This window comes from Protomyctophum parallelum, assembly GCF_964188405.1.
Source record: "Protomyctophum parallelum genome assembly, chromosome: 19".
NCBI lineage: Eukaryota > Metazoa > Chordata > Actinopteri > Myctophiformes > Myctophidae > Protomyctophum > Protomyctophum parallelum.
This window is the reverse complement of record NC_139717.1, coordinates 42,673,011-42,697,652: the sequence shown is the minus strand read 5'-3', so window position 1 is coordinate 42,697,652 and position 24,642 is coordinate 42,673,011. Positions and strand designations below refer to the sequence as shown.

At 43.0% G+C, this 24,642-nt stretch overlaps 1 protein-coding gene across 4 annotated transcripts; it reads left to right on the top strand.

Moving 5' to 3' along the window:
• Positions 1-1,100: 1,100 nt before the first annotated feature.
• On the top strand, positions 1,101-23,770 carry LOC310876216 (protein sel-1 homolog 1-like). 4 transcript variants are annotated; one of them, XM_083789680.1, is made up of 21 exons: positions 1,101-1,641; positions 1,764-1,807; positions 3,265-3,487; positions 6,148-6,315; positions 6,789-6,894; positions 7,160-7,322; positions 7,420-7,473; positions 7,572-7,631; positions 7,736-7,817; positions 9,079-9,233; positions 11,065-11,121; positions 11,341-11,409; positions 11,903-11,980; positions 12,282-12,344; positions 12,838-12,925; positions 14,988-15,136; positions 17,768-17,933; positions 18,394-18,468; positions 19,066-19,238; positions 20,175-20,303; positions 21,149-23,770. In XM_083789680.1, the coding sequence occupies exons 1-21, from the start codon at positions 1,554-1,556 to the stop codon at positions 21,473-21,475; spliced, it is 2,517 nt and encodes an 838-aa protein (XP_083645806.1). In that variant the 5' UTR covers positions 1,101-1,553; the 3' UTR covers positions 21,476-23,770. The 4 variants fall into 4 exon arrangements, with proteins under 4 accessions (XP_083645806.1, XP_083645805.1, XP_083645804.1 ...); XM_083789679.1 differs by having other exon boundaries at positions 21,146-23,770; XM_083789678.1 differs by having other exon boundaries at positions 18,391-18,468.
• The last annotated feature ends 872 nt before the right edge of the window (positions 23,771-24,642 follow it).

Below are 24,642 nucleotides of genomic sequence, written 5' to 3'. Positions count from 1 at the left end.
TCAACATTTTGCTTTTAAGATGTTGACATTCATCTTGTATTCATCCCCAAATCACACCTTGGAAAGCATGAGTGTCTATTTCAAACAAAGTGTTTTTTGACTGGGGGGGTCATATTTTGACAGCAGGAATTGCCTGTCATAATTTGGCCCCCCCCAGAGAGGACGTATTAGGGCCTACTCCTCCTCCCAGCCAACGCTCCCCACTGACAGGTAGCACCCCCCCCCCCCCCCCCCCCAGAGAGGACGTATAGGGCCTTAGTCCTACTCCTCCTCCCAGCCAACGCTCCCCACTGACAGGTAGCACCCCCCCCCCCTCCCCCCCCCCAGAGAGGACGTAGGCCTATAGGGCCTTAGTCCTACTCCTCCTCCCAGCCAACGCTCCCCACTGACAGGTAGTTACCCCCCCCCCCCCCCCCAGATAGGACATATTGGGCCTTATAGTCCTTTGTGAATAAAGGGTGACTGTACCATTATGGCGTGTATACAGTACTGTAGCCTATAGAATAAATGAACAAAGTAGAGACAGACAGCTAGACAGCTGTGAAAGGTGATGAGGTCAATTTCTTTTTTAACATTTTGAAAGCGTGTATGGTACTAACCGTACTATGGTGTGTTAGATCTGATTGTGTTACTATAACACTTTTTCCTGCTTATGTTCGTGTTATGTTACTCATTGGTTGCTAAAACATACAATTATTTCAGCATCTTCATCATAGATATTGACATGCCAGCCTCCGAGTCCAAACAGAAACATACAGTAAACTGAGTAAAGGCATGGGCCCTAGAGAGTATGTTTATTTTATTTTTTTATATGGATAATATTCGCCGCTTGGGTGTCCCTAGCAAAAAAAAAGGTGATCTACAAGATAATGTTGCATCGCGACGTGACGTGACGATACCTTGTAGATCTGTGATCTGATCTGTCGACACGTACCGTCCAACCACAGAGACCGTAGACAGACTTGAGTGTTTTCGGTGTCGTGGACAAAAAACCTGCAGCAACGTAACTGTGTACGCACGCGATTGGACGACACCGTCCTCGCTTCACGCTGATTGGTCAACGTCTCGCAGAGCGTACTGATGATTGGCGGAACTGAGAAGGCAAAACAGGAAGTGTTGTCGTCTATCTTTTATCAGAAACTGTTTTGCTTGCAGTCGGTTTTTCTACTTCGTCGCAAAAACCCCAATAATGATAGGGTGTTTTTATTTATTTAGCAGCGTTCTGATATTTATAAGCAAATTATTTCAATAACTGCGTTACGAAGTGTGTTGTTTCGCTGTCTTAACGTCAGCTATAGCTTGTCTGCTAACGCAGTTTAGCTAACCATAAACCAAGTATAGCCCACTAGATCAGTGTGCTAGCAGCTGTTAATTATTGGGATTAATAGCCTATATTAACAGAGTTGTCATCCGTTTCCATGGAGACTAGATTATAGGTTGTGATTGTTATTTATGGGAGACTCAAGGATGATCAGCAGGACGAGACTGTAACTGGATGTTATGTTGTGGAACGGTCAGTAGCTACAGGAGATTGTTGGCTTGTCGTGAACACAATGGGCGTCAAAGTGTCTATAAAGACGGCGAGGTTGCTTACCTTTTTGGCAGTTGTACTAATACTCTTCGCAACTGGAATAACTGCTGGTGAGTGAGAAACAAGACGAGTGTCATTTGATCTAATGTCAGCGGCTGACCTTCCTAAACCCGTGTGTGCCACCTGCTATTGACAGGATAGTACGCATACTGACATCTTTGATTCTTTGCAGATGAAGAGCAAGTTGCGAATGATGACACAAGTCCAGAGTTAAAGGTAAGTGTTTACGGATACTACACACTAAACCCAAGCGTTTAGGTTATAAACAGTTTTAAACACATATTTGTAACACTTTTTAAACGTGTCACAGTGTTTAGATTATAAACAGAAGAACATGTTTAATCCCTGTAACACTTTTTAAACACATAAACGTGTTAACGTGTTTAGTTTTTACAATCAAAGTCAGTCATATAGGTGTTTAGAATTTGTACACTAGGTGTTCTCGTGAGGTGTTTGAGTGAACTCGTGTTCTACTGTATTGTATGACCATTAATAAACACTTGGCATTTTATTATCACACACATGGTGTTTAGGTTTAAACGCGTCACATGTTCCAGGGATTTACAGTGTAGTTGTTTACTTAAAGCAGGGTTAGTCAACGTTTTTCAAACCACTTGCAAGGACCAATTGAGTGGGAGATGAAGCAGGAACCCTCTACTACTACAATATTGTTTAAGATTAGCTTAATTGCAGATTGTCCAAAGATTTCATATCTTCAGAGACTTCTTTGACACCACTATTGTGTAAATACATGTTTTACACGTTTCCAGCTTGCATGATATGCTACTTGTGATGCTTTTGTGTGACGTTGGAATGTGATCAAGTATACTGTAGTCACTACAGAACTGGTAGTACTGGATGAGATCCTCCTCCAGCATGCCGCTGGTGGAGCATTTTAACTTTTTGGGGGTAAATTGACACACTACAGTGTAGTGTGTCAATTTACCCCCAAAAAGTTAAAATGACATTTCTGCCCGACATCAACAATATCATCCCATATGTCACATCACATCAAACAGTCACTTCCAAGTGAATAGATTATTATTACTATTACTTATTTGAATAATCAAAAAGAATGTTGTTTTTATTTGCTTTATTTTTTATTTTTAAACTAATCAACCCACAAACATACATAATCAACTGGACTGAATTGATCACACTATTTTTTTATAATACAAAATTTTAACGAAATCCCCCTAGGGGTGCCCGCTGTCCTAGTGGTCCAGGCGCATGGCATGCCACATATAGGCTCTGGCCTGACGGCGTGTTCGAGTCCCATACATGACAACCTTGGCTGCATGTCTCCCCCTGTCTATCTCCCTCTTTCAATCTTCACTTGTATCTATCAATGAAGGCAGAATAGCTAAAAACAAATCTTAAAAAATCTTTATTTTGATTAAAGGTATATTCAGTGATTTCACTTAATTCAAATATCACTTATTTTTTTGTTTTGTTGTGATAATCCTCCCTACTATAGAGTGTGCTGGCCATATAAGGAGTTCCTCCCTGTCCCCAGTTAACCCCTGGGGGTCAAAAAACCTTAGGTTTCGTTTTTGACTCTCTATCCTGATTGGACGAAAGGCTGGGTCCCACAGCCAAAAACGAAACCTAAGGTTTTTTGAGTGAAATCACTGAATATACCTTTAAAGTGAATCATTCTCCTCCCTCTCTAGTCGTACCACAAGCCAGACTCTGAAGAGGATGAGGTCCCAGTGGGCTCCAGGATCGTAGCAGGTGTCACCCTGACCCCTGGCAGGGACGACTCTCAAACCGCCGGGGAGCAGAAAAAGTTACGGGAAGAGGACGATGGACACCCAGATGGGGGACTGCTGGACGGGGAGGAGAAGGAGGACTTACCCACCCAGCCTCCTCCCATTATAGAGAAGCCTAAAGAGGGTGAGAGAGCCAGGGAGATACTGCATGGAAATATGTAAAACATATACAGTATATATATATATGCGGTTATGTCTGTCTGTATACAAATCAGAATGGGCTTTATTATCACCTCACTCGCAGGTTGGTTTACAGATGTAAAGAAGTGGGCGAACTTATTCTTTGTACTTGCATATTGCATATTTACATTTTTACTTTCATCCAGCCTCTTGGCTACTTATGTTTTGGGTATGCATACAGCTGTTAGCAAGCAGTGAGGCTGAGTGAGCGAGCTACCCACATAGAGAGGGTGCTTCAGGATTGCTGCGACTCAAGTCACATCAAAAAGCTTTGTCTAATGGCTGCTATCTGGAAGAGGAAGGCAGATGGAATTAAAATATGCCAGTCTTGTGCTTGTGTTGAGTTGAAGTCTTGATGGGAATTATTACCTTGTTGAAGTGATATCCTGTAGGCCTTTTTGCATCCAATTTCAGTTGTCTGTTCCCTCTGCCCCTCCACATTTTCCTGCTTGTCTATGTGTAAACTGTATGGCAGGGACCTTGAGTTGTCTGTCTGTTGGGTTTATGCGTCTTTCTACATGCATGTCTGTCTATGTAAGGGAATCATAGGGTGTCTGTCTGTGCTTTGTCTGTGTAAAGCAGGGAGCATTATTATGAGTTGGTGTGCTGCTTCCTGCAACGTAGCAAAGTTGTCAGTGTTTATTTAACTCTGAGGCCTAGTCTGCGTCTACACATGGATTTGTAAAGTTTTTCCTCTTCTGTTCAAGAAAAAGAAACCTGTCTGCACAAGCACGGTTATTATCAGTGTTTTGTTTATTACAGAAATTGCATGGTGCACAACATTTCGGCCACAGTTGGCCTTCATCTAGTAAAAACTACTTCTAAATCCTGACCTAAGTTTTCTGAAACAGATTTGAACAAACAAACATTTCTCTCTCTACATATACTGCACGGCAACAGCTAATATTACAAAAATGAGTTCCCGGATTGAAAGGTATAACAACGAATAGGTGTTCCATGTCCAAATGGTTTAAGGCAGGGGTCTGCAACAGGCGGCTCTAGAGCCGCATGCGGCTCTAGAGCACACCCCTAGTGGCTCCCTGTAGCATTAAAAGTAGCAATAAATTATTTTTCATTTATGGTTTCTGTAGGAGGCCAAACGTGACAAGCATTCTTAATATTTATTCTACAAATTTTTACAAAATTGGAAAACTTAACAAAACTAAAAATTGCGTCATAGCATGCGACACACTCAGTGCCGTGCCAGCCAGGTGTCTATTATAAACAAACCAGTGGGTGTGTGAGGCTGCTGCCTGCTACGCTATGGCTTCTACAGGGAGAGAAATAAAGATAGCCGACGAAAAACAGAGGATTTACCAGTTCGTGGACAGAGGCTTTTGCCTTCACAGCCAATGCAGATTGACTGCCTGTATGTTTAATCTGCAGTGAGAAGCTATCAAACAACAAAAAAAGTAACGTTGAAAGACATTTCCAGGGAAAGCATGCTAAATTCTGCTAGTTTCGTTGCAACCCGGGAGATAATAAAGCTTGGCAAGCTGCATTATAATGTGTAATTTTCTTTGCGGCTCCAGATAGATTTTGAATTTATCTTTGGACGAAAATGGCTTGGGTTGCTGTGGATGTGGATGAAAGGCCCAAATGCTACTTTTTTTTTTTTAAATACCAGTGTACGTGTGGAGTGGACTTTTTTTTGTTGATATTCTCATTTTAGAAACATTCAAGCTCACAACACCTCGCATCGTGAGGTGTTGTGATCGTGAAGATATGCTATTTTCACTACTTTTGTGCAACACTACTATGATGGGTCCAGGCACACGGCACATATAGACTCTGGCCTGACAGCGTGTCGAGTGTTCGAGTCCCATTCACGACGACCTTTGCCGCATGTCTCTCCCCTTCTCTCCTTCCCACTTTGCTGTCTGTCTTCACTAACTACTTTCAATAAAGGCAAAAAGCCAAAAACTAATCTTTTTCACACACACACACACACACACACACACACACAGTATGTATACAACAACAGAACTTTCATGTACACAGTTAGTGGACACGGAAACCGTTTTATTGTTGTTTATTGTCCTAGCGCTTAAGGTGCAGTGGAGCACTCTTCATTGATTTCAAAGGGAACATTCCCTGCGTTGATGTTGACGCCTGATGGTTGCAGTGTAGCCCCGACATTAAACACCCCAAGATCATGGCATCTACTGTGAACTTATGGTTGCCCTGCCCATCAATGTGGTCTGCAAGGCTAGTTTCTGTCACATTTTCTGATGCTGTTCTGCTGTGTAGTGGCAAATATTTTCACCCCCATGAGAAATTAAACGCACCTTTGCACCTGTGACAACCCTTGCAGTGAGTCTATTACATCACTTTTCTACTAGGGGCCTACAAGTTCAGTCTGAGCAACACCGAAGAGGATTCATGTTCCATTTTGACTATTTATTTCATTCATCAATCATGTTTTAATTGTAGTCGTTATTCATTCAAGGTGTTTCTGTTAGTTATATTGTTTATTGTATTTGTTCACTCTGCACAGCTTTCTGTACAGCCTAATTTGAAATGCAAAATCGGGAACGGCATCGGACACAAAAATCTGGCGTCGGCCTGACTCTAATTTATTCCATCTTTTACTGGTTGATGCAGTTCCTGTGGTGAATGGAGGTACAGCCAATGGAGAGCCCTGCCTCTTCCCCTTCGTGTTCCAGGGGAAGGAGTACTCTGACTGTACCACCGACGGCAGGGGGGATGGACGGCTGTGGTGCGCCACCACCTATAACTATGACTACGAGAAGAAATGGGGCTTCTGTGAAAGTACGTTTTGACCATCATGAAACTAAGACTTGAATGCCACTCTGTGTCACCCAAGGAGCAACCCAGTTGTTTGTTTCAAATATTTTAACCTTTCACCTGTGTTCATTCAGCAGCCATATACGTTTATTGATGGAGCATGATACTAATTTAAAATCGGTTGTTCAATCAAATAAGAACTGAAGACGCCATAAGAATTGAAACCGAGAATAGCAGCTGTAGAGGGCAGAGGCATGAAGAGTGCTTTTTCAGAGCATGTTCATTTAATGATCAATGAATGGATTGTGTTTTGGCCTAGATCAATGGAACCAATGTAGTATACTTAAGTTTTACGTTTGTATTACTATAGCTATGCTAACACAATTTTCAAGCTTAAAAAAAAAAAAAAAATACAAGGCAAAGCTCACCAGTGTTGAGCTTTGCTTTTCTTTGAGCTTGTATTGACATTGTTCCCTCGTTGTGTTGTCTCCTGTTAGCCGAGGAGCAGGCAGAGCTGAGGCGTCAGGCTGAAGAAGCAGAGGAGCAGTATCAGAGCGTGCTCCGTATGCTCAATGGCACTACCAGAACGACCCAGAAAAAAGAGTGAGTGCTACTTCTTGCTACTCCTTTTGCTTGGAGGTTTGTGTGTGACTGTTCTCACCAAACCTGGCCACAGCGGGACGTCTGGTCAATGCGTTTCAATGAGAATGCGTGCAGAAAAGAGAATTTCTCTACCCAGTGCGTAAAGAAAATTGGTCAGGACATCTGTGTTCAATAACATTGAAGTGTAGAGAGCTTGTGCTGGGGAGCTTGTGCTGGTTTTTAGTGTAATTGCTGTGTGTAATTCCCCATCTCTGTTTCTCTTCAGGTTGTATGAGAAGCTACTGAAGGTGGCAGAGAAAGGCCACCACAAAGCCATGGAGAAGGTCGCCTATGCACTGCTGTTTGGAGACTACATGAGCCAAAACGTCCACAAGGCCAAAGAACTGTTTGAGAGGCTCGCCATGGAGGGTTCACCCAAGGCTCAGACGGTACAGCCTATAAACCTATAAGCCTCAAAACAACTTCTCACACAGGAATAGCTAATGCATTACGTTAGAATGCTAATTGGGTTTATTTTCACCATAGGCTTTGGGCTTTTTGTACGCTGCGGGGCTCGGAGTGAACTCCAGTCAAGCCAAGGTACTCTTACATTTTATAAAAATGTGTTTTGACTGATATCTTGTTTGCTTCTTTCCCAAATAATAATAATTAAAACACTTATTTTGTACATTTTCCAGGCTTTGGTGTACTACACCTTCGGGGCGCTGGGTGGAAACCATGTGGCTCATATGATTCTGGTAAGTTGTTTGGGTAATGAAGGACGTTTAGGTCCACTATGGCTCCTTCGTCCTTACTTTACAAGTATAACAGGTTTGACACGTTTGTGTACTTGTTCTATTAGGGTTACAGGTACTGGGGAGGAGTCGGGGTTCCCCAGAGCTGTGAATCGGCACTGACACATTATAGATTGGTGGCAAACCAAGGTGAGAATCTCCCTTTTATCATCCAACCTACAGTCATTAAACCCCTTGTATCACACACATAATATGGCAGAAGAAATCAGGAAGAATGTAATGATCGATATCATTGATACTGATGATTACTTACTGATGATCAAGATCATTGTTTAATCGGGAAAGAAAATTAAACACGATGGATCGTGTCAATGTCCCTGTCCAATCTTTAGTAATCGTTCTATGTGTCCAGTCTGTGAATGAAGCCACGTTATACAGCCTGGCTGCTTATAGGAATGCAGGGTGACGATGGGCTTACGCCTTGTTTCGCCAAATTAAAATGGTGATCTTTATGAATACTTCACCTATACGTACAAACATTTTTCAAAGGGGGGGATGTTGGTGTACAGTAACTAAGAGATTCACTGAAAAATCCAATTTCTTTCGAGCATAGATTATCAACTACGACGAGTACGATCCAACTGTTATACTCTTCATGAGTTTCACTGCATTTAGTTTTGTTATTGGAGGTGCTTCCGTCTCATGACATGCATGCATGTGTAGCGTCATGAGCTGTGATTGGTCTTTTGAGAACGGACAGATTGACATTCATACAGATATAAGTAGAAACACAAAAATGTGTCTGTATAAATGCAATTTGTGTCCAGTGCATGGCTCATGAAGACTCAAAATAAGAAAATAATAGCCAGTTCTCTGAAGTACGTCTAGTACCTATAATTCATTAACCCATTCTGACCTGAGATCAGATTCATACGAGGTTTCTGCCGGACACACACTGGTCTGATGAACCCATTCTGACCTGAGATCAGATTCTAAAAAAATGTCAGTCGTTCTTCGATTTTTCAAAAAATAGCAGACCTACAAGCTCGTATCGCGCCACTCGGTGGCGCGATATGAGCTTGTAGATCTGCTATTTTTCAATAGCTAAAGCATAACATGATGCCGACACCAAAATGGGTGCCCGTTCAGAATGGGTTAAGGCACTGTCACGCAGCATACACGGATGTGTCTCCTCTTTCCTCTGTGTGTTCTGTATCGTACACAGATTACACGCTGATGAATGCTTGACGCCGAAACACGTCCGTGTACAGTATGCTGCCCGTGCTGTAATAAATTTAAAGTACCAGAAGGACTTTGGAGTGCTGGCTATTCTTTTCTCCTGATCCTATTCATGCAAATAAACCCTTCTCCAGATGGCTCAGGGCTGTAAACCATTTTGTTTCTGTATCATTTCCCCATCTTTTTCCCCTCCCACTCCCCCTGTGTCCAGTGGCCAGTGATGTGTCGCTGACAGGGGGCAGTGCGGTGCAGAGGATCAGGCTCCTAGATGAGGTGGAGAACCCCGGCTCCACCAGCGGCATGCTGGAGGAGGACCTCATCCAGTACTACCAGTTCCTGGCCGAGAAGGGAGACGTTCAGGCTCAGGTTAGGGCCAAAAAACACTTACTTTTCAGCATTCAAATTGCTGCTTTTGATGCTTGTGTGACCCTGTAGTATGATCACGTAGGCCTGTCCTAGCGCAGTAGTTCTCAACCTTTTTCACCAAGTACCACCTCAGAAAATATTTGGCTCTTCACGTACCACCATTATGACTTAGGTTAACCCATTCTGACCTGAGATCAGATTCATATGAGGTTTCCGACTGGACACACACTGGTCTGATGAACCCATTCTGACCCGAGATCAGATTCTAAAAATGTCAGTCGTTCTTCGATTTTTCAAAAATGGCAGACCTACAAGCTCGTATCGCGCCACTCGGTGGCGCGATATGAGCTTGTAGATCTGCTATTTTTCAATAGATAAAGCATAACATGATGCTAACACCAAAATGGGTGCCAGGGTCAGAATGGGTTAAAATATAGTAGCGTTCTAATTAATTAATTAATTCGTTAATTCTAATTAATATATATAAATAAAATAATAATAATAACGGCTGTTATTTAATCAAGTAATCGAGCACGGTTGAAATCATGGACTTGGGTCTATGATATGGATTTCATTCAAAGCACTGTACCAGTACCACACTGTCTGTGTGTGTAGGCTACTCGGCTCAGACGCCTCGTTTTCCCTCCTCTACTCACCCACTATGTTGGATCCCAGTTTCCGCGTCATATTAACTGGTTGTTTTAGTTTTTAGTTTTAACGGCACCAATTTGTGCCATATCATATTCACTGGCGCTCCTGCAGCAACAGTGCTGTAGGTCCATCTGACTCCGAGACATCTATCACTGTATTATGGACGACAAGTATTCTCCTTGTCGTCCACACTTTTGTAGTTCGATTGCCACGATTGCACCATTTTAACTACGGTAGGCCTGTATTAGATATCTTGCGTTGCCACCCTTTTTTCCCCCCTTTTTTTTTGTTGACAGTGCTCGGCACAAAGCCAACGTAAACACGGCACTCGGTGACAACGCAAAGCACAACTTGTACTCCCCACACTCCGCCCCCACACCCCCCACCTTTTTGATTTCCCAGAAGATTTCAAGTACCACCAGAGGGGTGGTTGCATATTGCACATTGGTATTGCCTCATATTTTGCTGAAAATGGTGATTCTACTCACATAATGTCCTTTTGGCACAACCACTTAACCCATTCTGACCTGAGATCAGATTCATACGAGGTTTCCACTGGACACACACTGGTCTGATTAACCCATTCTGACCTGAGATCAGATTCTAGAAATGTCAGTCGCTCTTCGATTTTTCAAAAAATAGCAGACCTACAAGCTCGTATCGCGCCACTCGGTGGCGCGCTATGAGCTTGTAGGTCTGCTATTTTTCAATAGCTAAAGCATAACATGATGCCGACACCAAAATGGGTGCCCGGTCAGAATGGGTTAATAATGATCTTTTAATAGATTCACACTAGGTTATATCATACAGCATGCTGCATTAATAAATAGTGATGGTAGTTCAGTGATAGTAGTAGTAAAATTCATACACAATTAATTTCATTTCATGCTTCAAAGGCCTTTATCAAATCACATCCAGGGTATTAATATAGACACAGTGCTATTGTAGCATAGCCTGGTTTGGAGAGGACAACTGTGTTAGACTCGATGACCCTAGCCCAGGAACTAGGAAGCATAGCTGCTGTAACAGTACATTATCTAGTGGGGATCTAATGAAGAATCCAAATCCGTTTTGTGGAAGTAAAATGCTCACTGTCCATGGTCATTATTTTACAACGATGAGGAGCATGGATGGGACATTTTGACCGTGACCACCTCATCAACATTGGTTGCCTCAACAGGTGGGACTAGGCCAGCTACACCTGCATGGAGGACGCGGGGTGGAACAGAATCACCAGGTAACCTCTTGCAAAGCACACGTCCATTTCTGTCCAAACCTGTTGTGTTGTGTCTCCAGATTAAATAAACCACCCTGTCTTTTATCTGGAGTCAACCTCCACACATGTCAAATTGTGATGTCATTCATTCACGCTGTTCGGAACGGGGATTCTCGGCACAGCTTGCGATCCATTGTAATGCTCCTGGTATTTTCTGTTTCACTGTTCTTTTCAAAACAGAGAGCATATGATTACTTTAACCAGGCGGCAAATGCAGGGAACACACACGCCATGGCTTTCCTAGGCAAGGTGGGTGAGATGTGTTTGAAAAGTGTTTTTGTGATTTTCTGTTTTCTTTTTTTTTTGTACCTCAAATTACAGATCATGGGTAAATAAATGGCAAGCCACTGTGCTTTACTGTAGCTACATCATACTTGCTGGTGTTTCTCAACATGCCAATTGATCAAAAATCTGTTCCAATGGTGTAGAAATCGGGGCGGCTTTGGCTCAGGGGTAGAGTGGCTGGATGGTAACCGCAAGGTTGCCAGTTTGAACCCGGGCTCCCCCAGAGTTTGTGTCGAAGTGTCCTCGAGCAAGACTCTGAACCCCTAATTGCTCCTGATGTGCTGGTTGGTGCCTTGCATGGTTTCCGCCGCCATCTGTGTATGAATGTGTGAGTGTGTGAATGTAATGCACAATCTATGGAAAGCGCCTTGGATAAAGGCGCTATATAAATGCACCATTTATCATTTAAATAAATCTTCATTCCTCTTGGCTTCCTTGCCTCTTTTCTTTCCCTCAGATGTATTCCGAAGGCAGTGAGTTTGTCCCTCAGAACAACGAGACTGCCTTGCAGTACTTCAAGAAGGCCTCCGACCTGGTGAGAGCTCTTTGATCACCATTATGACGCACACTAGAAGCAAAGTGAACGCCAGCACTCACAGAAATGTCCTAAACCGTACTGTACTGTACCACAACAATGTGCAAAATGCCATCCCCAAGATGGGCACATGGGGGCAAGAATATTGAACATCAAGTATATCGAGTAGAATATTTAGAATAAATGGATATAGAAAATAGTTACATTTGTATTTTGTATCATTGAGACGGTGATGTGTTGTTCGGTTTTGTTCGAATGTCAAGGTGTTACTACTAGCATTGAGTGTTTTGTGTGCCCTCAGGGGAACCCAGTGGGACAGAGCGGGCTGGGCATGGCCTACCTATACGGGAGGGGTGTCCCTGTGGTAAGAGACACTAAACACACTGACGTGAGACCTGTCCTCCTCACCCAGGACGCGGCTATCTTTAACCCATTCTGACCTGGGATCAGATTCTAAAAATGTCTTTCCAAATCCTGACGGTTTTCTGAAAAAGCTGTGTTTCCATGTCAGTCGTTCTTCGATTTTTCAAAAATAGCAGACCTACAAGCTCATAGCGCGCCACTCGGTGGCGCGCTATGAGCTTGTAGATCTGCTATTTTTAAATGGCTAACGCATAACATAGTGCTAACGCCAAAAGGCGTCCCCGCCCCAAAATGGGTTAACCTATGTAGTGTCTGCACTGCAGATTGTCTCAAATTATAATAATAATAATTTGATTAATTCAGAGCAAGTGGAATTGGAACCCGGATTCGTAAAAGTGTAAATGCCAAGGTCATGGCAAGAAAAAAGATGAACAAATTAGATTTCTTGATTGAAGTCAGTATATTTATTATGTCAATACTGTGTCTGTCCTCAGAATTATGAGCTTGCCCTCAAGTACTTCCAGAAGGCAGCAGAACAGGGCTGGGTCGACGGGCAGCTTCAACTGGGCACCATGTATTACAGTGAGTGTTTTGTGTGTAATCTCTGTAACTGACAGTGTAGGTTTAGCCTACTACAAATGGAACCAAAGGACCCTTTCATAACGATAAACTCTGATGGAAATACAAATGGACTGCTATGGGTCCATTTGGTTGTATTTGTGCACTCTGGTATAGCACATTCTCCAAGCCATTATACTGCATGTCGCACCTCTCACGCACACAGCTGTCGGCTGTAGCGTTGACATTGGCTTGGCAGGTACGAAGAGCCTCTCTCATAGTCATATGTGTCAACATCGCAGGGGTCAGGGCCGGATCGGCGGGTCCAACGGGGAGGTCGTCACAGGGGTCCGCCGTAGTCTCCGCGGGGCTCCAAATGTGTTGCTGTTAAATCAGCGGGTGTACGCCGTGTGGCGTCCCCATTTTTACTACCCCGTTTCGCACCAGTAAGGGGAGGGAGTGGCGGGGGGGCAAGGCGACGGCCCTAGTAACAGTTAGTTGAATCGTCAAAACTCCTGCATTTGATCATCAATTTATTCCATTAGATTAGACCATTTTATGGTTGTATCCAGAATGAAAACATTCTCTGAGGTAAATGAGTTGGTGTACATTCCCCATAATAGCCTATAGCCACTATAATGCTTTAGTTATTACATATTACATATATATATATAGTGCGAAACTGGGTAGTAAAAACGGGGAGTGACCGTTTCCACTATGGCATTAAAAGTCTGGTTGCGTCCCCCCCTCTATGGGTTGCGTAGAAAGGCAGCCAATCATTACTCAGTCAGCAGGTGTCAGTATGACTAGCATGTCAAAGTCTTCATGGGTATTACTAGTGCTTTTCAAGCCATACAGGAAACGAACAGTAGAGGGCGCTGACTGACTGCCAGACTTTTGGGCCTGCTTCTGATTTACCAGTTACTGATGTTTTTAGACTGATATTTTGTGGATATTCTTTGAATAAAATAAAATGAAATAAAAAATAAATAGGATTAAACATTAAACATTTAACTTGTATACATAGCCCATCTACAACCTCACAACAAAATGCTCACAATGTGACATGTTGACAGCTTGTAGATAGATCTTTGAAAATGTGTTGATGATGACGTCATTGACATGCCCAAAAAAGAAGAAAATGGGGCATCCAACGGGCCAGTCATGGGGAATGCGACCCGCACACATGAGAATGATATAGGACCTTTACGAGATGTAAACCTGCAGCGTGGCTCCTTGATGTTTTGGCAGTGAAATGACGTGGTTAAATGTCCTTTTCACTTCCTGGGAAATATTGCTGCTCAGCACCTTCATTCTCCTGGTGAATGTCCTTCCAGTCTTCTTTGATGGCCATTAGATAGATGGCACTCTTAAGATTTATATCATATTCCTTCAGAAGCATTGAAAACCTCTGCGATCTGTTTTTTTCCTCACCCCCCCTGGTTTTTGCTGAACTCTAAAATATTTCACACTACTTCTCTCTCTCTGTAAAAATTATATTCTTTGTCCCCTGATTGCACCCCCCGCTTGTCCTCTCCCTCTCCAGCAACTAGGGCATATAGCAATTATTCTATCGATTGTATTTTGTATTTGTCAAATATGTTTTTTGAAGAATTTAGATCATTTTTTTTAATTCATCAACGAATTGAAAACCATTGAAGTGTCTGTCGCACAAAGGTGTCATTCATAACTAGTGAAAATAGCAGTTATGCAATGTAACACATTGAGCTTTACATCTGCTATTTTCACTATGAAACAAACCCAAAAACAATTGCCCCTGTATTGACATGCCCCAAATAGGGTCCGATAATTAACCCATTCTGACCGGGCACCCATTTTGGTGTTAGCATCATGTTATGCTTTAGCTATTGAAAAATAGCAGATCTACAAGCTCATATCGCGCCACCGAGCTTGTAGGTCTGCTATTTTTGAAAAATCTAAAAAAAAAAACTGACATTTTTAGAATCTGATCTCGGGTCAGAATGGGTTTAATCAGACCAGTGTGTGTCCGGCGGAAACCTCGTATGAATCTGATCTCAGGTCAGAATGGGTTAATCTATTGACTGTTGTACCCCCTGCTCTCCAGATGGCATCGGGGTGAAGCGAGACTACAAGCAGGCGCTCAAGTTCTTCAACCTGGCGTCTCAGGCCGGCCACATCCTGGCCTTCTACAACCTGGCCCAGATGCACGCCACCGGCACGGGCGTCATGCGCTCCTGTCACACCGCTGTGGAGGTACGCTTGTCACCAGTGGTGATTTCGTCGACTAAAACTAAAGAGGAAAAATGTCCGTCGACTACCTTTTTTTCACTGACGAAAACTAAATGGAAACCAAATAAAAACTAAGCTATGAGGACTAAATCTAAGACTAAAATATACTGACAATTTCAAATAAAAGAACTAGACTTCCTAAATGTTAGGAAGGGACTAGTGGACAAGAGATCCAGTATAAGTCATTTTACACTTGGTTGTATGCTGAAAATAGCGAATCTACAAGCTCACAACGCGTCGCAAGCGTCATTATGACGGCGTCAAGGCCAGCCAAAATGCATTTTAGTCGACTAAATCAACTGGAGATTTAGTCGACTAAAATCTTGATATTTAGTCGACTGGAACTAGACATAACATTAAAACATTCCAGGTGACTAAAGTGTGGCTAAAACTAAATGAAAGCTATTCAAGAGACTAGGACTAAAATCTACATTTTCTGCCAAAAACAACACTGGCTGTCACCAGTACAAATTTAAGTTCAGGATTAATTGTTAATAATTATGATTAACGATTTAATTAATACAGGCTCAAATGAAAAACAAGGACATGCCTCCTTCACAACATCCTTTAGGATACCCTTAAATACATCAAGTATAAAACGTGAGCCCATGGGGGAAGTAGTTCTCGGTGAAAGCAGGGAGAGAGCCTAGTTAAACAGTATACAAAGATAAGAGAGGAACTGCCGGTGTCACAGGACCCTAAATCCTAAACAATAGATCGGCCTGTGCCATGGCATGCTGACTCTATGATATCATGGATTAACGTTCTCAGTCGCCATGACTGATTTCAGTCATTTGGATTCCATAGAAGCCTGAATGAATGAATAAAAAGTGTTTGAAGAGTGTTTAACCCATTCTATACGGGAACCCATTTTGGTGTTAGCATTACGTTATGCTTTAGCTATTTAAAAATAGCAGATCTACAAGCTCATATCGCGCCACCGAGTGGCGCGATACGAGCTTGTAGGTCTGCTATTTTTGAAAAAAATCGAAGAACGACTGACATTTTTAGAATCTGATCTCAGGTCAGAATGGGTTCATCAGACCAGTGTGTGTCCGGCGGAAACCTCGTATGAATCTGATCTCAGGTCAGAATGGGTTAAGTTGGTCAAAGTAGCAGAATGGAATACGTTCAGAAACGTCTACCATAAAACCCTATTGGTCTCGGATATTTCATAAAAGCAACGGTTAAAGCCTCAATCTGTAATTTCTTCAACGGGTTGGTTGCATGAAGAACAGAAAAAAAAAAGTTTACAAAAGTAATACCTAAACATCATAATTCTAATACATATTTTTGCTTTATTCCATGTGGTCAGAACATATATGGCAAAAGCTGAACAAGATAATAACATAATACCAATATAAGGTATAATTCTACCACCAATTAATCCTCAATTGACATATTGAAGTGTTATCTGCTCTTATGTGTTTACCGTTTGTTTCACATTCAGCACCAGGGTGTGATCTTGGAACATTGACTTCAAGCCAGAGCCTTCTGTGATTTATTTTTCTTTTTAAAATGGTGTTCTTTTGAAATCCACTGTCTGCAGCCTCTCCTCCTCTCATCTTCTTCCCTCCGTTCCCTCTGGTGCCAATTAGAGCCAGTGTGTTTGAACATGAGGGCCTTTTGCCACTGCGTGCACTTCTGTGACTTGTGCGTCTCACAGTATAAAAGTAGCAATACCACAAGATAAAAATACTTTTACTTGCAATTACTTGCAATACTTGCAAGTAAAAGTCCTGTATTCGACATTGTATTTGAGTTAAAAAAAAAAAGGTGCTAAGGTATTAGCATCAAAATATACTTACAGTACCAAAGTAAAAGTACTAAGGTTATTTTTTCTTTTCATTACATTTTAATGGTAGATCTGTGATGTGAGCTTGTAGATTGGTAATAATCTGAAAGTACAGTATGTAGCGGTCCTAGCGGAGCAGAAGTTTAACGATGAATGGAAATACTGTACTTCAAAATTGTACTTAGTCGCCATGACTGATTTCATACGTTTGAATCGCTTGTATCTCCTATTCTTTGTCCCAGTTGGAATTTTTGGTCAACACAAGGTTTTTCCAGGGCCCAGAGCCGACGATGTGATCCTTCTGCATCATGTTGCTAGCGTGAATGATATCATATCTTGTCAAATGCTAGCGCTGTAAGTGTTAATATCATGTACTTTCCACCGTGTCTGGTCCGGTGTTTGTGTGTTTGCCAGTGTGGAATCAACGCCACCGTGGGCCCTGGACCTACACCAAATCAAAATGCCCCATGCATGCGCTCGTGTAACACAATTGAGAACGACACTTTTGCGTTTGTGCGCTCAGTGAATGAACGCACAGGCGTTCAGTGCTGCTCCCATAGAGTTGTAAGGCTGCTCACCGACACTGGATCTGCTATTTTTGAGTCTCCTCCCACCGAGGACGACCAGAAACACTAGCTGGGGTTCCTGTGTTGCATACATTGAAATCGGTGACTATGAATACGGTTTCGACGTAAGCAACAGCTGTACCTATTAGTCTCTCACAGGGCACTGCAGGCTGTGGGCGCTGGAGCTTAAGCTCCACTAAGTTTCATTGTTAATCCGGGCCTCGGGTTTTGCAGCTCTTCAAGAACGTGTGCGAGCGTGGCCGCTGGTCGGAGCGTCTGGCGGCGGCCTACGGCAGCTTCAAGGAGGGCGACATGGACGCGGCACTCATCCAGTACCTGCTGCTGGCCGAGCAGGGCTACGAGGTCGCCCAGAGCAACGTGGCCTTCATCCTGGACCAGAGTAAGAGAGGCACTGTTCATTTCCACCATTAAATATGTTCTTCGACTACCTACCACTGACCAAAACGAAAATAAGAACTAAGCTATGATGACTAAAACTATGACTAAATAATACTGATAATTCAACAACACCCCGGACGGCTTTATGGACCCATAATAGATCTTGGACCCGTAATAATGAGTCCATTTGGTTCTGTTTTTACACTAGTTAAAATGAATACATTGACATGAACTGAAGTTCCAGTTGATTCTCAAAGAGGACAACTTTACATTTAAAGTTTAGTTTTCTTCGATTGCAAAAGAGACTGCGGCAAGGAATATTCATTATACAAAACAGTGTAAATATATTAAAAGTAAGACATGAGTGAAAACTTTCTTCAGTTTCTTGTATCGTTAGTCGATGACGTTAACCATCGGGTGCTGTTTGTGTGTCTTTTTTCTGTCTATGTGGTTTGAAGCAGAAGGAGGTCGGATCTTCACTGAGAATGAGACCTACCCGCGGGCTCTGCTCCACTGGACCAGAGCCGCAGCACAGGGTCAGTTCATACTACACCCCCAACACAACCAGCAGGATTTCACTGTGACCCTGAGATCAGATTCATACGAGGTTTCCGCCGGACACACACTGGTCTGATGAACCCATTCTGACCTGAGATCAGATTCTAAAAATGTCAGTCGTTCTTCGATTTTTCAAAAAATAGCAGACCTACAAGCTCGTATCGCGCCACTCGGTGGCGCGATATGAGCTTGTAGATCTGCTATTTTTAAATAGCTAAAGCATAACATGATGCCGACACCAAAATGGGTGCCCGGTCAGAATGGGTTAAAGGGACTGCACAGTGGTAGGCTGTAGTTCATTCCTCTGCAAATTAGTCAGCTAATGCACCAGTCCTGTTTGTTCTACCTCACAGAACCGATGACAAAGGGTGGTACCAGAGACGGAGGTGCCAGCCGCTTTGGCAGCTGCAGTCCCAGTTTATTTTCTCCCGAGATACCTTGCCATTCCATTTAGGAATGTTATGCATTATAGAGAAGAAAGCACAGTGATGGACCTCGATATTACAAACATTAAACATTAAAATGGCAATGAATCAACATATACATATATATATAAGTTTCTTTCCCCCATACAGGTTATACTGTAGCGAGGATAAAGCTGGGCGACTACCACTTCTATGGCTACGGGACAGACGTGGACTACGAGACGGCCGTCATCCACTACCGGCTGGCCTCTGAGCAGCAGCACAGTGCTCAGGCCATGTTCAACCTGGGATACATGCATGAGAAAGGCCTGGGCATCAAACAGGTAGGCCATGTTCAACCTGGGATACATGCATGAGAAAGGCCTGGGCATCAAACAGGTAGGCCATGTTCAACCTGGGATACATGCATGAGAAAGGCCTGGGCATCAAACAGGTAAGGCCATGTTCAACCTGGGATACATGCATGAGAAAGGCCTGGGCATCAAACAGGTAGGCATTGTTTAGCCTCGGTACCAGGCTTTCATTTTTGTTGGTGCAAAAATTGAAAGCCTGGGGGAACACATTGGCCGCTCTGGTCTAAAAGTGGGAGTTAACCCTTCCGGGTGGGCGTCGCTCCAAATGATGTGACGGAGCGCTGCACTATAGGGGGGAGAGGAGGGGCCGGGGGTGACGGGCAGATCGATGAGATCCAATCAGGGGGCGCGCGCGCCCCTCTAGACCAGAAACCTAACACGTTAGCTCAGGCTAGGCCATGTTCAACCTGGGATACATGCATGAGAGAGGCCTGGGCATCAAACAGAAGAAACAAGAGTCTGCAGCAACACCGGTAAGGAAAACTCAGCTCCACTGGTTGTTTATTTCAACGATTCGATCACTGGAATCTTCTTCAGGAATAGTTTAAACCAGTGGAGCTGAGTTTTCCTTACCAGTGTTTTGCGGACTATTTCTTCATCCTGTACTGCCGTTTGTCCAGCACCTGGGCTAGAGTGGATGTGCATGTACTACTATCACCTTCATCAAACAGGTAGGGCCATGTTCAACCTGGGATACATGCATGAGAAATGCATCAAACCAGTGGGCACATTTGCCTAGTCAAGTATAAATTTATGCTGGGAGGGGGGGGGGACTTTAATGTTGCAAGTGTCAAGATGCACACAAATCCAGAAGGGCTTGTGTGGGAACCCTGGAGGAAATGGATTAGTTATAATAATTGTTCCGCCTCCCGCTTGACATCCATTGTGTGTGTCCGCTGTCCACAGGACATCCACCTGGCTAAGCGCTTCTATGACATGGCTGCAGAGGCCAGTCCCGACGCGCAGGTCCCCGTGTTCCTGGCACTGTGTAAACTGGGCTTGGTCTACGCCCTACAGTACCTGCACGATCTCAATGTGAGTACTAATTCATAGGTTTGATTGTTTTTAATTGAAGGTCGGGTAAGTGATCTTCTTTAGGCATAGTCTCTTGAATGGTTCTCATTTAGTTTTAGTCACATTTTAGTCACCTGGAAAGTTTTAGTGTTAGTCTAGTTTTAGTCGACTAAATATCATAAGATTTTAGTCGACTAAATCTACAGTTAATTTAGTTGACTAAAATGTATTTTGGCAGGCCTTGATGCCATCGACTGTTTTTACACTTGCTGACAATAGCTGATATACAAGCTCACAACGCCTTGCGCTGCGACGCATTGTGAGCTTGTAGATCGGCTATTTCCAGCATGCAACCAAGTGAAAAATGACTTGTACTGGATCTCTTGTCCACTAGTCCCTTGGCGGCGGATTAAGAGTTAACATTATTGTCTAGTTTTTATTTGTTGACGAAATTGTCAGTATATTTAGTCTTAGTTTTAGTCATCATAGCTTAGTTTTCGTCAGTGGAAAAAGGTAGTTTTAGTCGACGAAATCAACACTGGTAATTAGTGCTATAGTGTTCAGTAACGGCGCATACAGGACACAAATGATCACCGCAATCAATTGATATTAGACAAGCCATGATAAGGTGCCATCGGCGGGGAGGAACATATGAAAATGGGCATCAAAAGTACAATTGGCGATTTGGCGATAAATGAGTTAAAGAGCTGGAGAGACATGGAGACCACAGTGACTGAACAAACACTATAGCAATGAGTAGTATCAGAATATAGACCTATTTACCACTTACTTCAACCAAAGAAAGTCACTTTAATCCTACCTTTTTAAATTGACTAGTTCAATGAACTCTTGCACCAACTAAGCAGGTGAAGGAGGCGCTCACCCAGGTGGACCTGGACCAGCTTCTCGGTCCTGAGTGGGACCTCTACCTCATGACGGTCATCGCCCTGCTGCTGGGCACCGTCATCGCCTACCGCCAGCGGCAGCACCAGATGGTGGCGCCGCCCCGCCCGCCGGCCCCTGCCCCCGGACCGCCTCCGCCACCACCGCCGCCGCCTGCCACCACCGACGCCGCCGGGCCGGCCCAAGCACAGCCCCCGGCCCCGGAGGACCAGCCCCAAGCTGACGCAGACACACCGCAGCAAGCCCCGGGCCGGGCTGAACCGGAGGAGGAGCAGCAGCAGCAGCAGTGAGAGAATATTGTCGCTATCGGGTGGAAACTTTGTCCAAAATGGTTACTTTTCAGGACATGGGGGGGGGCGGATCCTGTTCCTGTGGATCCAATGTAGTTATTATCAAGTCGGAAGCTCTTGTTAATACTTTTCCCTGTTTCGATATTTATAAAAACCCGTAGACACGCGTAACCACTTTCAAATGAAAAATAAATCTACAAGCTCACAGATGCATTGTGCGAGCTTGTAGGTCTGCGATTTTCTTTTGCAACTTTTGGGGCGACATTCTCGTACAACGAACGATGTACCCCAAAAGAATGTGTAAACATGGAGGTACAAGGTTTCTGCACGACAGCGACGATATAACGGACGGATTGAGGAAGGGACGATGACGGGAACGGGACAGAGAACGGAGTGTGGTGAAGTGGCCTCCACCAGACGAGTAGTCAGTCCTACCCGCTAGCGCCGTGAACACTATCCTCTGTCCCTCCCCCAAGTACCCATGCCCTCCTGCTCCTTCCTGCATTCTAAAAACAAAAAGACTTCAAAGTCTACTGAACGGTAACGGTTGAGACTCGCTCATCTCTTTCTCGTAAAAAAAGAAAAAATTGCGCTGATTCGAGGCACTTGGGGTTGGGGAGGAGGGGAGTGTTATTGGTGATGCTAAGGAACCGAGACTGCCTGAAGGGAAACGCGGACTTGAGACTTTAGATGTAGTTTATGACTCAGGGTATAGACGGAGGCCACCTTCTCCTCGACATGGAATCAGCCACGGGGCTTTGCGAGATGCGCCAGTCTAATTATCAGATCAAACGCATTTATTGTTTGTGATCATAAATGGCGATTTGTTCTTTGGTTTTTGTTTCCCTAAGCCCCCTCCCGTCAAGGACAGCTCAAGTTGCCTCTTTGTTGCCCAGCATTTTGGAAGAGAAAAAGAAAAAATGAGCAGGAAAATTGTTTGTTTGCCAACTCTTCTTCTGCTGATTAATGAATCCTGTTTTTTTTTCTTTTGCATGTTTTCTCCACAGTCATTTGCAGCCTTTTATTTGGAACCCTTCCCCTAAAAGAAATGCTTGATAAGCAAACAAGGTTTTGCCAACATTTTATTTCCATTAGTAGCCAGTTTTGTCTGCAGCATCCGTTGTCATGAAGTGACATCAACATGTCACAAAATGATAATGTTCAATTTCAAAAGTGCGCTCAGAATAGCACACATCTCCGCCAGGAGGCATGCCTCTGTCCATCTGTCTCTTAGACTTAAGACAGTTGGAACCAAATTGAATGTGTGCGGACATATAATCGAAAGAGTACCGCATGTGATTATGAATCTGACACTGATGGTTGTATGTGAGATTAGCTGAAGACAGACACACAGACGCACATGACTGAAATCATGATCTCCTGAATTAGGACGAACAATGAAAAGACGGCAACCTTCAGCGTATTGCCACTCTGTGATCTCTAAACATAGAACGGCTGTAGCAATGCTCCATGCTTGTAGGATTGAGTTGTTTTTTTCAGCCCGTAGGTTGATGTCAATGTTTTGATATAGGGGATAGGAACATAGTTAGGACTGGACTGGGCGATTTGACTTCAAATCACGATTATAAAACGCTTTTGCCTAATTAAGATTAATGAACAATTATTTAAATTTAGATAATAGATCTACAAGGTCAACACGTATAGGAGGCATTGAGCTTGTACTGTATATCGGCTATGTTGTACCGCAAAGCATAATGCAGCGTTAAGCAATTAATCAGACTAATCAATTTAGTCGATTCATTGAAAAAGAAAATCTATTCTGTTGATTCGTTGATATATATATAATTAATGAAAACAATATTTTCGGTTAACTGCCCTGCCCTAGTGTTAATCCATCCACGTTTGAAAGGAGAGATAGTTAAATTGCACTCTTCAGACTGGGGAAACGACCAATGCTTCCACTGTTGCAGTATATAGCAACTGATTAGAAAAACGGTGTATTCATATTACCAGATTTTCTTGTAGGTCTACTGATGCACATATGAGTTCAGACCACTTAAATTAACATTTTCCCAACTTGTCTGCCCCTTTGAAAGCTTCTCTAGAAAACACTGAATCCGCAGCCTTCAAATAATATTATGATCAAAATAAGAATTGGGCTGAAACTGATATTATTTTGATATTGTTGCGTTTTTAAGGCGGATATTGCTGATACTGATGTGATGACTGATTCATCATGCATCCCTACTTCAAACATACATTTTTGTAATCTTTTAAGTGAAGAACACAGTCTTCATAATTCATTTGTGAGAGTAAATATTTGTGTTCTGTAAAGCAATGACTCAAACCTGAGGGCTTTTCTTGGTGTGAGTAATTCTTGGTGTGACATTTTTTTCAGCCAACACATTGACACTTGGGTGTCATGTAAGCCAGCACTGGTTTCCCAGGCCCTACAAACGGCATCAACGTGTCCCTCCTTCACGATCAAATCCTCAGTGGTGGTAGCATTTGTATGTTCTTCTGGGTTAAATGAAAACTAATGATTTGACTGTGTTAGCCCATTTAGACCCACTAGGCCGCTGTACACCTGCAGTATACTTTGTTGTTTACTATACTTTTCAGTCTGAGATGGCATCCATTTCACAGTAGTTGTAGTAGTATAGCAACATATTTGTATGTTATATTTAATTCTCTTTTTGAACCTTTTCAGAAAACGTAGGTGTTTTTAGAATCTGCTTCTGGCCTAAATGGGTTAATTTAACCACAGATCTACAATTTTAGAGGTCTGCTGTTGTAATAATAAACTTTATTTGTATAGCACCTTTCATACATAAATGCAGCTCAAAGTGCTTCACAGGGCAGGACACAAAAATTAAATACAATAAAACCATGGCTTAAAGTTCTCAGTCCTGGGGACTGATTTCAGTCCCGAGGATCTCATAGGGGTCATTTAATGAGATCAGTGCAGATTGGCAAAAAAACATTTTCAGTCTTGGGATTGTTTTTGGCTTTAAGCCCTGCAATAAAACACAAGTAGTTAAAATGATAGAACAATGGCAGAGAACAAAATTGAATATAAGAACATAAAATAAATAAAAACTAATAAAAACACCACATGCAGCAAATCAGTCAGGGCAGGGTAGGAACGTGCATAGTAAAACTCAACTAAAAGCAAGGGTGAAGAGGTGAGTCTTGAGTTGAGATTT

Excerpts from the sequence above, each read along its gene's own strand:
- LOC310876216 (XM_083789677.1), top strand. The coding sequence starts at position 1,554 with ATGGGCGTCAAAGTGTCTATAAAGACGGCGAGGTTGCTTACCTTTTTG. Across the intron at positions 11,122-11,340 it reads GGGTGGAACAGAATCACCAG|AGAGCATATGATTACTTTAA; the intron begins GTAACCTCTTGC and ends TTTTCAAAACAG. Across the intron at positions 11,981-12,281 it reads TCAAGAAGGCCTCCGACCTG|GGGAACCCAGTGGGACAGAG; the intron begins GTGAGAGCTCTT and ends GTGTGCCCTCAG.